This window comes from Gekko japonicus, unplaced genomic scaffold (assembly GCF_001447785.1).
Source record: "Gekko japonicus isolate JY-2015 unplaced genomic scaffold, Gekko_japonicus_V1.1 scaffold1303, whole genome shotgun sequence".
Classification (NCBI taxonomy): Eukaryota; Metazoa; Chordata; class Lepidosauria; order Squamata; family Gekkonidae; genus Gekko; species Gekko japonicus.
In genome coordinates this window covers 423,168-439,603 of record NW_015161436.1, presented here as the reverse complement: position 1 = coordinate 439,603, position 16,436 = coordinate 423,168, and the positions used below count along the sequence as shown (strand labels likewise).

At 41.0% G+C, this 16,436-nt stretch overlaps 1 protein-coding gene across 1 annotated transcript in view; it reads left to right on the top strand.

Moving 5' to 3' along the window:
- Positions 1-16,436, top strand: part of ESYT2 (extended synaptotagmin-like protein 2) — an 80,657-nt gene that overhangs the window by 44,206 nt on the left and 20,015 nt on the right. The window contains exons 12-16 of the mRNA XM_015428983.1: positions 300-348; positions 1,083-1,172; positions 5,101-5,196; positions 12,236-12,298; positions 15,040-15,114. Of these exons, the coding sequence (XP_015284469.1) occupies positions 300-348; positions 1,083-1,172; positions 5,101-5,196; positions 12,236-12,298; positions 15,040-15,114 (373 nt within the window). The remainder of the gene's footprint in view (positions 1-299; positions 349-1,082; positions 1,173-5,100; positions 5,197-12,235; positions 12,299-15,039; positions 15,115-16,436) is intronic.

Below are 16,436 nucleotides of genomic sequence, written 5' to 3'. Positions count from 1 at the left end.
CAGGTCAAGGATATAATAGCCCAGTTCTTCTCCAGCAATTGTGAATGCTGCTGTTTTATTCACAGTGCTTAATGGACAGTTTTTCCTTTGTTTCGCATTTCCTCAATAATTCTTTCCCTTCGCAATGGCTGTGTGCCTGGATAAGAGTGTTTAGCAGCTGGGTCCTTCTCTCAGAGCATAAACCTGAGGTTGCCACTATTTTTTAAAATACTTTGTCATCATTGTATTTGCACACAATTCCAGCTTTGTATCCTGTAGTGGAGAAAATGGTCTCCTAATGCATTGTATTCTTCTACTAGTCTAATGATTGACCTAATTGAGGTTGAAAAGGAACGCTACCTGGATGAGGTAAGTCTTTACCTGTGTATTTGAGGGAAAGGGGAGAATGGCAGTGTGGATTATTTGACCAACCTTTCACAAATATCAGCCCAGAAAACTTAATCATATATTAAATTGAAATTTTTGAGGAAGTTGCAAAGATGCCATACCACAATACCAGAGTTTTCCCACTGAACACACTCTCCACTTGATGACAACTTCCTTTATATTGGATAAAGATGTAGCTGTGTTAATTCATTGGTTGCAGCAAAAATGCAAGGGAGTCTTGTGGTTTATCCCCCATAAATGCTTTAGTCTTGAAGTGTGACAAGGTTCCTGTTTGCTTCTCCTTTACACTGTTAACTGTAAGTGGAATTGTAGAAGACAGGTATACCATATTTGGGTCAGTATGTTGTATCGGTAGGTTATGATGATTCAAAGATACTTCAGCGTAACTAACCGTGTAGAGCTGTTGCATTCATGATTATATAGCCAGTTGCATAAACGATGTCCAAAAGGGCCTGACAAAGGAATGATTAACTAGTTACTGATGCATCTGCTTAGAATATCCCTGAAGCTAAATGTTGGAAATTCCATTTTAGCTTTACAGTATGGATTGTTTGATAGCCATCTGTCAGTCACAGTGTTGTCATATCAGGACATGATCATATTAAGTGCGAACAGTAAGCAATGACAGTGTCTGTTAATTTATTACTGAATGGCTTTACTTTACTTTTCATGGCATCAACTGACTTTATTTACAGTGGTTTACTTTGGATGAAGTCTCCAAAGGAAAATTGCATTTAAAACTCGAATGGCTCACATTGATGCCCACTGTAGAGACTCTTGACCAGGTATTGTTTTCAAACTGTTCTTTTGTCAGAAATTTAGACGTGTTGAGGCTGCCTTTATCTAGATAAAAATCAAATCCTGTAGATTTTCACTTGAAAAGCTCAGAAATTGGGAGTTTTTATTCTTGCATCCGATGAATTGAATTTTAACTGTTTTATCCATTTATATTGTATGCACTATGTGCCCTATGTAAGCCGCCCTGAGCCCGCTCGCGGGGAGGGTGGGGTATAAATGCAATAAAATAAATAAATAAAATATTTTATGAACTCCATAAATGGTAATCTGTGGCATCAGTTTCTAAACAATAATAAATGTTCAGAAGAACAAGGACTACTGGTCAGGATTGAGGATGATGATGATGATGGGATTTCTTTCCCTCCCTCCCCGCAAGCGGGCTCAGGCCAGGTCACAACCGTTAAAATACAAATATAGTAGTCAATCCAAATACAAGTCCAAATTCATACAAATAAAGACAGCAACAAATGGCAGAAAATTTCAGTTTCCAGTATCCACAGTGCTGGGCATATGCTGACAAGGATAAGGACCCACTCAACAGATGCCATAGCGATCTCTAGAAAGGGCAGTATAGGCTAGGGAGGCCAAAGGTATTTATATGTCTGCTGCCTCAACCAAAGGCCTGGCGGGGCAGCTCCGTTTTACAGGCCCTGCAGAATTCCATTAAATCCCGCAGGACCCCGCTCTCCAGTGGGAGCATGTTCCACCAACAGACGTGACTCAGCAGAGCACAAGGCTCTACGGGGCACACGGGGAAGAGGCGGTACCGCAGATATGTCAGTCCCAGGCTGCACAGGGCTTTAAATGTTCCCTCTAAGCTGTGGAGTCTTGTGAGCAAAAATTCTACTTTGTGAGCCACTGGGCATTAGAGTGGCGAGCGAGCAATTTGGCTACTGCATAAATTACTTTGCTCTAGAGCCATCCTTCCTGAGCTAAGACAAAAATTTGTGAGCCGGAGGCTAAAAAACGGTGAGCTAGCTCACACTAACTCAGCTTAGAGGGAACACTGAAGGTAAGTAGCATAACCTTGAACCGGACCTGGTACCCAATTGGTAGCTAGTGCAATTGTCGTAACACTGGCTGTATGCATACCTGCGCAGACATCACAGTCAGCAGGCATGCCGCCGCATTTTTCACTAGATGCAGTTTCTAGGTCAGAAGGGCAGCCTTGCGTAGAGTGTGTTACAGTAAGCCCCGCTCTCCAGTGGGAGCATGTTCCACCAGCAGACGTGGCTCAGCAGAGCACAAGGCTGTACGGGGCACATGGGGCAGAGGCGGTCCTACAGATATGTCAGTCCCAGGCTGCACAGGGCTTTAAATGTTCCCTCTAAGCTGTGGAGTCTTGTGAGCAAAAATTCTACTTTGTGATCCACTGGGCATTAGAGTGGCGAGCGAGCAATTTGGCTACTGCATAAATTACTTTGCTCTGGAGCCATCCTTCCTGAGCCAAGACAAAAATTTGTGAGCCGGAGGCTAAAAAACGGTGAGCTGGCTCACACTAACTCAGCTTAGAGGGAACACTGAAGGTAAGTAGCATAACCTTGAACCGGACCTGGTACCCAATTGGTAGCTAGTGCAATTGTCGTAACACTGGCTGAATGCATACCTGCACAGACATCACAGTCAGCAGGCATGCCGCCGCATTTTTCACTAGATGCAGTTTCCAGGTCAGAAGGGCAGCCTTGCGTAGAGTTGCGTAGACATCTAACCTGGAAGTCACCATTGCGTGGATCACTGTAGTTAATTCCCGGAAGAAGAGATAGGGAACCAGCTCTCTGACCAGCCAGAGATGGGTAAAAGGCCAATCTGACAGCTGTGTTGACCTGGGCCTCCATGGGCCGTGAGGTATTCTGGACCACCCCCAGGCTCTTGAACCTCGGCACCCGTGACTACGGTGCCCCACCAAGAATTGGGAGCCTGATTCCCGATCCACCCCACACACACACACACACAGAACTCAGGTACAGGACCTCCATCTTAATTGGATTTAATCTCAGCCAACTCTGTTTTAGCCACCCAGCCATGGCCCCCAGTGCCCTGTCCAAGGTTTCTGGGGAGGAATCCAGCCAGCCGTCTATCATTAGATAGAGCTGGGTGTCACCAGCATACAATTTCCTCTGGTTCAAAAGCTCTGCAGTTGACTCAGCCCAAAAAAATAGCATTTGGTATTCCATAGGAGATGTTGCTCTTGGAGGTGGTCCTATAAAAGAATTTTGTGGCGGACATTTTTACTTTGGAATGGCCATCATCAATATATCTAATTCTTAACATTGCCGAATCTGTGGATACTTTAATTCAGAGACTGGGACCCCAAACAGATAAGACAGATCTTTCTACAAACATGAGAAAAGCCCCAGGTCTACAGAAAAATCTGAAATCTTAAAACAATGCACTAGAAGCAGTTCCTGTAGCTTTAATGACTCTCAGTGGCTGTTGTTAGGCACCACAACAGTATTGCCAGTCTTCAAACTTTGGTTTGTATTAGTAAAGGTAGGGGGAGGGGACAGGGCCCTTTCTAGGGCTGTTTTGGCCTTTGAGGGAGGACTCACTTGGACCCGGGCTTGCCAGCAACCGCTGTGAGGGAAATCTGAAGATGGGAGAGTTTAAAGGTAGATTGGCTGGTGGGTGGGAAGGGAAGAAAGAAGCAGGAAAGGGGGAAGTCTGTGTGGGAAGTGAAAGAGGAAATAGTGGAGCAGGGGAAACGAGGTGCCCCCTCCAAGTCCTTGTGGGTCCCCTCTTTTTCGTACCTAATCCTAGATACATTTCAGAGATTCACAAAAACTTCGTTTTTGACAAAATACTGAGTTTGGTGTTGCAGACATCAAAATTGCTAGGGTTGATGTTCAGAAACCTGCTGTCTGCAAAAAAAGAAAAAAATTAAAAATCATTATTCGTTTTAAGTGATCCCTTTAAAGATGAGACACCAAATTTTAGAACAAATGGATTTAGTCTCTTTTCAGAGCAAACTTGTGCGTGTTCCTGTTTTGCTTCTGCTTTCCTAAATGGCACTTTTAATTGTCTCCACAAACCTTCCCCCATAAAATAATAGGTGATGGCTGGGACTGTGGTAATTCCAGATAGTGTTCTGGCACCCTTTGGTTCAGGGGTGTGTGAGTACTTTGACAATTTCCCCTACAAGTCATTGGTCTGGACCCAGAGTCATGCATGTGCAGCAGTGATCTTGTTCATGCCTTGTTTCTGAGATGCACTAGCGAGGCTGTGGACACATGGTTCAGCTGGCAGTGCTTGTGCAGAAGCCTGGAGTTTAGGAGCCGCGATATGGAAATCCTTCATTTATAGTACAAAATGTGCCGGAGCATCTGTCTATAAAGACCTTCTTCAGCAGCATCTGCCAAATCGAGGCCTCCCATTTGCCTGTCCAGGATGGGGAACTACCTGGCCCACATAGCAACACTAGGAATTTCTTCTGGTCTCTCTGGTAAAGACCACAGCGACTAAGGAAGGAAACCTAGAGCATTACCCAGAAGTGACATCATGCCACACCGAAACTCCACCCTCCCCAGCTACTTCCCCCCAAATCTGCCAGTATTTTCTGAGGCAACATTGAGAACCCTAGCCAGAACTCACAGGACTCAGATAGAAAGGTAGTAGATGACTGCAATGTACCATATTGGTTAACTGGGAGGTACTCCTGTCCCCCATTAATGTATAAACAGAATGCTACGGCAGGTGATGACTGTGTAATATGAGAAATAGCCTTTCTCTCTCTTACACCTGTGTGATTCTTTAAATTACTTTTGTTCATTCTGTTATTCATTAATGGGAGCAGAATTTTTTTAAAAAACATGTTTATATTGTGTGCTAATGTACATGTAGTGGATAGCTTTAGAGTTCTTTGTAGAAAATCCGTCATAAACAATTCAATAATTTTGACTTGTACTGTTTTAATTTTAGGTGCTAAAAAGCATTAGAGCTGATAAAGACCAAGCCGATGATGGGCTTTCATCAGCATTACTTATTCTCTATTTGGATTCGGCAAGAAATCTACCAGTAAGTCTCCTGGTGGTAACGATGCTTTTCCTGGGTGATTGTGAACTTTTCTTTAGTCACATGTTGCTTACTAGTATGCCACTTTGCCTCACTAATCCACATTATGCCATGTCTTTAACCGCATTTTCATATGCCTTCTGCAAAGCCAGCATCTCCCAAAGATAAACATACATTCTATGGTAGATTTTTTATTTTTGCAGAGCAGGTCATTCACTCATGTTTACAGAATGAAGCATTTGTGTTTTGTTGTGCTGTAAACTAATATTTCCTTTGATGCCAGAGTAAATACTTTAGAGCTGATGCTTGTGGACTTTTAAGACCAGTGATGCAGTCTTGTGCATGGTCAGGAGAAAGACCACTGAACTCATGAGGGCATGCTACTTAGTAAGCTTGCACAGGATCGCGCTTCACACTTCATTATTGCAAGCTACGTGTGATAAACCTGAAGACCAGATCCTGTAGGTATTTTGAGTTGACAATCATTTTGTGAAAACTTCATTTTCTAATCCTGAATTATTATAACTGTGTAAATCATGGAACTATGGCTGCAGTCAGTCAGACCCTCACAGGCAGGAGTGAATCTTGGCACTGGATTGGCTCTCTGATACTGTGGCCACCTCATGCACACATGCAGGATTATATGCACCCAGTTGAGCTTTATGGTTACTTAAGCTAAATAGCATCTCCTACTGCAGCACTGCAAGCAGGTTTCGGTGGACAAACGTAAAAAGAAACTCCACTGCATGTGCTGATCTCCTCACTTTTAAGTAACGAAAGTGGTAGTTTAAGGGCTGTAAGTATTCAGAACTTTAATGTGCATGTGATTTCTGAAGAAAATACAGCTATGTTATCAGTAAGGCAGGAATTCTTTCTTGGAAACCTTTAAACTGTAAAGATCCAAAAGTAGTGTTGTACACTAGACAGCTGTACCTGGGAGGAGGGTTGAGCTGAAAGACCAATATAATGTCATTAGCGTGTTCATGTACTGGAATGTGGGAGCTGCCCTTCTCATCTTAGTAGGCACCCTTCTGCATTTCTGGGAAACAGACTTTTGAGATCCTTGGGTTGGATTAGAGAGAGCTAATTCCTGGTTCCAAGTTTTTATATCTACACAGTGAATTCATTAAGTATGAAGATGTTGCGTGCTTTCACTTTTCTTAGTGTCTGTGGGAGGTGGTTCATTCCAATAAAGTTTAACTTGTGATGACAGTATTTTTAAAGATGAAATAAAACATGGATATTGGTGGCCTCAAAGTACATGCTGCTTACACTTGGGAGAATCCTATGTGTCTGTGCTATAGTTTAAACTGAGTAAACTGTTCAGGGATAAACTTATTACTTAGCTGTTAAGGCTGTGGTGTAGAAGAAGAAGAGGAGAAGAGATTGGATTTATACCCCGCCCTTCACTTGGAGTCTCAGAGCGGCTTACAAACTCCTTTCCCTTCCCCTCCCCACAACAGACACCCTGTGACGTGTGTGGGGCTGAGAGAACTCTGACACAAACTGCTCTTTTTCAAGGACAGCTGTGCCAGAGCTTGTGACTGACCCAAGGTCACATCAGCAAGTGCAAGTGGAGGAGTGGGGAATCAAACCCGGTTCTCCCAGATTAGAGTCCGCACACTTAACTTTTATACTAGATATAGTAAACTTCTAAACAGATATTACTTCCTAAATATGCCTTATTTATTAAAGTGCAGCTGATCCTTAGATTTTTTATTGTGTTTTGGGGATGGAGAGAATAGAAAGTCACAATTTCTTAAATCTGCTGTGGTTTTGGTGAGCAGCCCTTTAAGATTCCCCTTTTGTTGCATATATTTATAATAAATGTGTTTCACAGAAGGAGTTTGAAACTTTTGAATAAATCCTTTAGGGCATACTTACAATATATATATTGCTGCTTACAAATTGGGGCTGGCAATGCATATAGGTACATAGGATCTGACTGGATAAAAATGTCTCTAGGGTTAACTTATGTTTAAGTTAAAATTATACAGATATATAATCATTCGAGAACATTCCTGGATCAGAAATTTGTGTGAGCAAGCAAGAGATAAAAGCAAAAAGCGTGACTAGATTTTTTTTAGCAGTAGAAAAGAGTGAGTGTCCAGTAGCACCTTAGAGGCTAACAACATTTGTGGCAGGGTATTAACTTTCTCGAGTCACAAAAGCTCATACCCTACAACAAATTTTGTGCTACTGGACTCTTTTCTATTGCTACAGACTAACACGGCTACCCATCTTGACTTTTTTTTTTTTGGTAAGGCATTGAAAGTTTTCTTTGGAACTTTATCTTCCTCTTTATCTTGTCTGCACAATGAGGCCTCTCTAGTAATTTGTAGACATGCCACACTTGGGCGATTAAGAAAATTACATGGAATTGCTTCACAGAGGTCTAGAATACTTGGCCCATTTAACACGAACATTACCGTAGTTGTATGGAAGTACCTGTAATAAAAACCATTGGAAAGATGTTCGGTATGAAAGAAGGAATCAAACTGTCCCTAAAAGGGTTGTATGATTTGTCATTCAAATGGTATTGTAATATGAAAGCAATTGGGGAAACAGTGCCTTTCAGTGCTAATAACTTTTTGTGCCAATCAGTAATTTTAGACTGTTCTGACTGTTTTCCTTAACTGTGCTAAAAGTAAAGCTGCTTGTGCATTTATGCTGCCCCAATCCCATCACTCTCTGCTTTCTCCTTCCATTTCCATCTTCTTAAAGAGTATCTACGAGGGAAACTTTGGGTGTGGATACTTAAAAGAGAGGAGAGCATCTGGACTAGTCTTTTGTGAAAATACTACCTCACTCTATAGCACACTATTTGTGAGTTCTCGGGTGTTATATATATTATGTACATCCTTTTTTTTTAACCTACCAGAGTGGGTTGGTGCTGCTAAAACCCACTTAGTCCTAATAATGGAATGGCGGAGCATGCAATTTTTGTTTTCATGCATGGTTTTCAAGCGTGTGTTGTTATACTTTTACTGCATTCAAACTGTGCTATCAGCTTAGTTTGTTAGGTAAGTCATTTTAAAAGTTAGCATTCTTCAAAGATTAGCATGTTATTTCCCATTAGCCTGCGTGGTTCACTTGAAGAAATGTTGACATTTGCTTGCAGAGAAATGAAACTGTCATGAAGTGTAAAAGTCAGCCTCTTTTGTGATTTCTTTGAAAAGTTAATTGCAAGTATTTTGTGTGTTGTATGTGAAGAATCTTTCATTTGGCTCAAGCTGTGCACAGTTAAAGCTGAAAATTAATTGTGTTTTCCCCAAGTTCCCTGTCCTCTTGTAAAATCTTTTATGGTCCTTGGTAGGAATAATACAGCTTTTAAAAAATCTTAAATGGCCTTAAATCGTCATGGAGAAGTTGCCCTGCAGAGCAGGTATACCCAAGAAACCATAGGCTTATGAAATATTACAAAGCTAATTATGTCCTACGTATCAGGTGTCAGGATTTAGGGATTATAAAAGGTGAATGCTTCCTTCATATGATTAGAGTCCGTGTTTAGATTCCAGTCCCACGAAAGGCCTAAATACATGTAGTCATGTAATCAAAGCTAGAAAACATCAGACTGATGCACCTGTTTATATCTTCCTGTCCTTATTTTATTTCATTCAGATTTTATCCTGCCTTTCCTCTGAGGAGCTCAGGCAGTGCACATTGGTTTCCCAGTTGTAACGTCAAGGGTCCATTCATACATGAGTTTGTTTCCTTTGGAGTCTGACCTCAAAGGCAGCTAGCTTCATCGATCTTCAAAACAGTAGTTCGTTTTGGGACATTTCCCTGAGATACTGCTTCCTCTTTTCCCTTCTCTTTGTGAGCATAAAAATGCTTATAAGCAGAGGGTTGCAAAACAGTTGAGTCTTGCCCACCTCGATATAAACTTCACACATCCTTGCCCCAAGGTGCCATTTATTTTGGGTGATTTGATTCCCTCCTCAAACTTTTGAAATCTTTGCTGGGATTGTTGAGCTCTGATAAAGTATCACAAATACTCCCTTACAGTCTAGAAATATACGAATGCCGATTTTGGAAGAACTGTGAGACGTGTGGACGTTGTCCTGTGAGATGTGTGGACATTGTTCTGAGATGGGCTGTTAGGTGGGCTGGCTGCGCTGTCCCCTCTAAGCTGTGTGTGTGAGTGGCCCCTCATCCACACAGGAAGCCCCACTCATCAGCAGTCTGTAACTGCGCAGGGTCTTGCACTGCCCACTTTAAGATTACAGCAGTCATATTCTGCTTGGGATGTGAACTGTTGTGCTCAGTAGGGGAGGGGATTAGAGGGAACATTGGATGGCTCCCTGCTTTTCTTTTTCAGACATGATATTTTGAGAGGTTATTGTAAAAAAAACTTCGTAATGCTAATAATAATACAGGAGACGGTGCCATGTGTAGATCCCATAATGGTGCTGCAGCTTTATTCCTTGTTATTTGAAAAACGTAACACCTAAAGCTGTCGACAATATATCAGCATGAAACAGTGGCAAGAGTTCAGATTTAATTAATTTTTAAAATTTAACATGAATCTTGTACCATATTTCAGAAATGTCTTTTATGTGGAGACTGGCATTAATCTTTGGCCCATTCTCAGTACATAACAGAACCAGGTGGGGACCAAGATCACCCCATGGGATTGCACATACCCTGCCCTCTCACATTCAAATCGTCCAGTTTCTTCTACCTAACCCGTGTTGTGTATATGTGTTACCCAGTGAGGGATAAAATGCAGCTGGGTATCTTTCTAAACTCACTTTGAGAACTAAAGTTGACTTTGTGTTCTGAAAGTTGCCTTGATTCAAATTAGGCATTGGTTATGTTGAAACTGGACTGGAGGTGTGTGGAGAAAATTTGCACACAAAAGGGCAGGGCACAGAGTGTATGCTACAATAACGCAAGCTGGTTCTACTGTATGCCAGAATACCACAGTACATGCATCTCCTATACAAGCACAGTTCTCCATTAAGTGGTAAGCAGTTACCTCAGAAGCAAAAATGAAGACTAAGCTAGGAAAATCCAACAAGTTCATGGCACAGTTTTTAAAATGCCATTTCATCTAATTTATGAAGAGGTTCATGGCCAATATTAAAACCTTTCCATATTTCTGATTGTGTTTATGTGAATATAATTATTAACCATCTTGCCACATATGTATGACCTCTGAGGAAGGCCTATTTGGCCGAAACGCGTAAGGTCAACTTTTTAAGCCCTTGATATTGTTATGTTTTATATACATTGGTTGTAATTGGGCCCCTATATATGTTTTAAAATTTGTTATTATCAATAAATACATGTACCTTTTTTTATGGAAAGGTTTTAATATTGGCCCTCTTTTTCACTAACCTTTGTTTGGTTCTGGAGTTTATTGTTAGGTTCAGGTTTTTTCCCTTAGTTTTTGGCACAGTTTTTAAAATGCCATTTCATCTAATTTATGAAGAGGTTCATCTTTCTTCTTAAGATAACATTCTCTTAGTAGACGTTATAGTTCTTTATATGACAAGGACCTACAAGTTGCAATCCTTTCTGCCATCCATTTTTATTTTGATCAAAGCTGTTAGAGTGAAAAACTTTTTGAAAAGTCAACGCGAGCCAAAAGTTCAGCCTGATCACCAGCTTTAACACACAGTCATTGTGAGCTCATGCAGAATACTGGGAAGGCCTGAATTTTCCTTGTCGAGAAACAAATTGTATAGGAAGAGGACTTGGGGACAGGGAGATGATTTCAATTCCAGGCAGGCACAAGAGCAACTAAAAATGCTTTTTCTTTCTTTTTTTTAAAAATGCCTTACTAGCCATATTTCTGTTTCAGTGCGTTTATGGTTATTCTCGTAGCTCACATGGTGAGATGGTCCAGATTCCTACACCTCTCGTGGTGGATTCTTGTGATCGGTCAAGTTTGCCGATTGTTCTGCAGAGTAAAGCTGGAACTGCAAGGCTGAGAATCTCCCTTGGGCCAAGAAATCTGACTAAAATGGACCCAGTAGTCCAAGCCTGTCCCTTCTAGTAGAACTCCCTTCAATGTCATTCTTTAGGGGGTCCTTGTGACCATGGGGAATAAACACCTTCACTTCTCTATATTTACACATAGGTTTTAATGCCTGTTCTTGCCTGTCCACCCAAGTAAGAATTCTGGATCTGTTACTGTCACATGTAGGCTTGTCATCAGTTTCCTGCATGGCCTTCTTTCTCTCAAGCTTCTGCTGTACCCTGAGACAGTGTAGAGACAACTGGATGTGTCTGTTGACTTCATAACAAAAGAGCGTTTTTGTTTTTAAAAAGTCAAAATTCAGTTGCAATGGATTTCCCCCTTCAAACAGTTCTTTTCAAGGACAAATTTTTAAAGCTTGCTCTTCCTGTCTTGGATTACAGCATGATTGCAGAACTGTTACATTATTTGTGGTTTTGCGCAATGTGAATGCCATGGCTTTTAAAACAGAATTTGCCATTGTAGCATGTTCTGTTTTAAAAACTATGGAATGAAATAGCACCCTGAACTCCTCCCATTATAGTTTATTTTAAAGCCCTTCGTTAATTTGTGAAACAAACCCTTTCTCTCCACAAGCTAGCAATATTGCAAATATGCTTTAATGCTTTATGGCGTGTCCGTCATTTTCAGGGTGACGCAGTCATTACTGAAATAAAATGAAAAATTGTTTAGTTAATGGAAATGGTCAGAGGTCAGTGTAATCTTGTTTAAATCCATTCCTATTTCCACGGCCAATGCATCAGCGTATTTCTAATTCAAATAGGAAAGTTCGTTGTACTATAATGGTTTGAAAAGAATGTGCTGCCAAGAGAATAACAAGGGAAGAGCATATTAACCCTAATTGGGGGGGGGGAGCAGTGTTTGAAAGGTATCGAGGGAACGAGAACAGAAGGCTTTGTTATATTATTTGGATAACCTTTCCCTTATTTTTCCTCTGTTTGTCCTGAAAGTGTTTTGTTTGGTCTCCTGTTGTACATCCTTAATTAACCAAGCGGTACTGCTTTATTGCATGTTTTTATTAACCCTTTGTATGTTCATTCTCTTCTGATTTAAAAGAATAATCCATTAGATTATAATCCAGACGCCTTGAAGAAGTCTGCTGTTCAGAAAGCCCTAAAGGTAAAATAATAGTTTTCCATTTAAAGTTGCAGCATTAATTGGAGACATGGTTGTCTGCAATAAACTTTTAATGCCACCCAATGCATTTTTGTGCCGGAAGATCATAATAACTGGTACAAAGAAGGAAAGGCCAAACACAGTGATGCACAGTTTGTCAGAGAACAGATGCCAAACTGTCAGGGTTGCATTGTGTACATTAGAAATATCTGAAGAGTTGTATCAAGCAGAGAAGGTAATTGAATGGTGCTCTGTCACTCACCCATCCCTTGAAAATAGTAGACCCTCATGAGCAGTGCTGGGGGCAAAATGAGGGGTTCCAAATATTGTCCCACTCACCAGCAGAAGTGCCATTCTGCTAGCATAAGTGTTGTATTAGAGGAACAGTGCCTTTGGATCTAATTCCAGTTCTTTGATTAGAACTAAGCAAACTTCAAGAACAGAGCTCACATACTAGGTAGAACTACTAAACTCCACTGTTCATTATGCTTTAGTGGCATCATTCTGTGTTTTTTAAGGTACTGAATTTCAGAGAATTTTTCAACAATTTTTTACTGAAAGCCATTAGTGTCTGTTTTTGCCTTGTTCCAACCATCCGTTGAGTTCGTCAGTCACAATTCAGACAAATCATTTAAGGCACACCGATCTTAAAACTGAACTATATTGTGCCTGAGTGAGGATTAGTAAATTGCATTGAAAGATGAACTCTTCATAAGTCAAACTGTACTTGGGCAACAGAAATAAACAGAAACACAAACTAATTAGTGTTGGTAAATTACTTTTGGGGCTACCCTTGTATGCACAGGCTGGGATACACAGATGTGGTCCCCAGGTTGTTGCTAGCTGTGCTCATAATTCTGAAGAGGATTGGGGGAAAGGCTCTAGTATATGCCACCAAAGGGGAAAAAAATGTAGGCAACACTGGGAAACAGTATGCCCTTTTCAAAATGGCACTAGGTTGTGTGTGATGCCAGGACACAGTAGCAGTGTCAAAATTTGCTACTACTGCGCATGCCCTACCTGCTTCCCTTTCCCAGTAAAACTCATCAGTCAGGAGATGAGTAGAAAAGGACACTGGCTGTTAGAAAGAATGTCCAGTCACAATTTGTGGATCTCATTTTACGGGGATTTATATTTGCTGTAAAACAGTACAGGGGTTAAATGGGAAACGTTGCTTCCTTCTGTTTGTTTTCCTGGTATACTTAAGTCATTAAATTAGAAGTGTAAAAATCTGAGAAGCACCTAATTTTTGTGAGAAAGCAAAATATACAGAGATTCCCTCTATTGGAAAAGCTCTCGTATACGTCTGTACCTCCAGGATGATACAAAAATACATCTTTCGTATCCTTATGCTTTTTTATATGCTAAAGAAATGTTGGGCTTTGATCCTAACTGAAGCATTCAGGGAGACTAAATAGAGTAACTTTGAGAAAACTTGTAGATGGTAAGAAACAAGAAATAGAGTAATTGCTAAACAATCTGGATATTGGGGAAATATTCTTACAGCTAATATTTTGGGGGCATGTTCTAGGGAAGAGAATTTGAAGGACCAATTTAACTTCTCCTCAGCTGAACACTACAGATGGATTACAATATCATTTGTATACTTTAAGTACAAAAATCAGTTCTTTCATACGAAGTAAGAATATGTAGTCTGCTAGAAGTTAATACATCACACGATCTCGCATGATATCCATCAAATCTTAAACTGTGTTCAGTGGGGTAGAGTGAGCAGTAAAGAGCAGGATGTTAGAAGAGGTTAGATAGAGGGGCTAAAGCTAAACGCAAATCTCTTTTTACTCAGAATAACGGATGATTTATTGTTTAATCAAAAATACATGTTTGTGGTCCCTGTGCAATAATTAAGTTGAATCTAAAATGAATGTCTAACTTCTTGTTTAATCATGTTAATCTTTTCCTGGAGTCAAATTCCAATTAAACTATTAACAACTTAGATGGCAAACTTTTAATATTTTAACAGCATTACTGGATGCTCGAGCTTAACTCTTGTATGTACTTTTTGTTTTAACAAAAGATTTTCTTTGGTAGCTCAGTGCAAAGCGTGTTAACAGACATTCACGATTGGGAAATGTTTCCATTTCTTTCAAATGATTGTAAATCATTGTTTGTTTTTGCAGTTTGATCTAATGCTATACAACAGATGAGCAAGGCTCAGACATGACAGATGGTTGGTCTCTAGTATGAGTTGGGTAAACCTATAAGGAAATCTTAGTATGCCTTTTTCCTTTGCTGCCCACAAAAGAAGAAGTTTTATGGTTCCAGTGTACAGCTTAACCGTAATATTCCATCACACATCTATATACTAAGCTTTCTGAGTTTGCGCTTTCTCCATATCCCCCATTTGCATGCAGACTGCAACATTCATTTATTTGTTCTAATGTTGCTTCATTGGCTTTGGGGGTTGAAGTGCTTATCAAAGAATGAGAAGTTGAACTTTGTAAAACGGTTTAATTCAAAATGCATAGAACAGAGAATGCAGAAAGGAGTCTGAAGCCCCAGTGTGTGTATGTGTGTGTGTGTGTATACTATTTTTCATAAAACATTTCAAGGTAAGGATGTATGGGTATGTGATTTCTGAATGTGCATATACAGCTATTTGTAAAGAGTATTTTGTAGCTGTGGTCAGGAGACAGAGGGCAGAGTTAAAATGCCCTGATTGACTAAGATAGAAACCATAATAACGTGCTTAAAGAAGGTTAATTTCCTCCCCTCCTCTTCTGCAGTCAGGAAAGAAAGTTAACAGCAACCCCAATCCACTCGTCTCATTGACTGTTGGAATCAAGGAACAAACAAGTAAGGTAAGCTTCAGCCACCTAAATCTGTCCCAGAAGCTTTGCATGTTTCTTGCCCATATAAACTGATATTTTTGGGACTAAAAAGCAATTTGGCATCGTCATTCCTCAGCATCAGCTTGCATAATGGCACAGCCTTGTTGGCATATTCTCCACTGTACCTTTAATTTGTGAACCACCACCCCATACAACACCACACATCTGCTTGACAGAGTGTATCTTGTGAAAATTATATACAGTAAATCAGTGATCCCAAAGTAAATCATACTTGTATGAACTGGAAGAACTTGCCATAATCTCTGAAACAAATTAACAGAGAGCTTGGACATAGTAATTAAGGAATGGGAATGAACCCCCCAAAAGCATTTCAGTTCGGGGCAGCTTCCAGACCAAACCAAAAGGGCCCCACCCAAACCGAGCTGGTCTGGCAAGTTCAGTTCCCCCTTTCTCCTGGCCACGGCGAGCCATCAGTGAGAGAAAGGAGGTGGGGACCACCCTGGAAGGGACTTCCCTTCCATGTTTCTCCTGGCTGTAGCTCACCGGGGCCAGGAGGAAGGGGAGGGATGCCTGGGAAGGGTTAAATGGCTTGCAGCCATTTAACTTGTCGGTTTTGCTTCCCCTCACTTCAAGGGGGGAGCAAAACCAAGAGGTTTAATGGCTCACAGCCATTTAAGCAGTCGGTTTCACTTCCCTCTGCTTTGAGAGCGAAACCAAGGGGTTTAATGGCTCTCAACCATTTAAACCTTGACAGTTCACCGGGTCTGCCGGCCAGCTGTTAGGTTTAAATGGCTGGCAGCCATTTAACTGGTCGGTTTCACTTCCTCCCTTTGAAGGGGGGAGCGAAACTGATGGGTTTAATGGCTTGCAGCCATTTAAACCTAACAGCTGGCCAGATGACCCCATGCCACTCAGCTGTCAGTTTTAAATGGCTGGCCAAACCAAACCAGCCACAAATCTGGAAAATATTCAAGGAATACGCCTTCTGAACATTCGCTAACTGCGAACCAGCCCAAGTTCAGTTCATGAACTGGTTTGTGCCCATCCCTAATAGTAATCATTTCTGTGATCACAGTTGCTGGGGAAAGTGTTACCAGTATCACAGAAATGGCTGGTGGCTGTTGTGGACTGTAATAGGGAAAAGCATGGAGATGTCTTCTCGTAATCCTATACATGGGAGAGATTACACAGAACAAAATACAGCTGCCCAGCTTGTGTATATGAACTGAGCAGGGACTGAATTAGACAACCAGTGCAGCTGCTGCATCAGTATTATCAATGTCCCAGTAAACATTCCCAAATGCTTACCAGGCCATAATTTCAGTGAAACC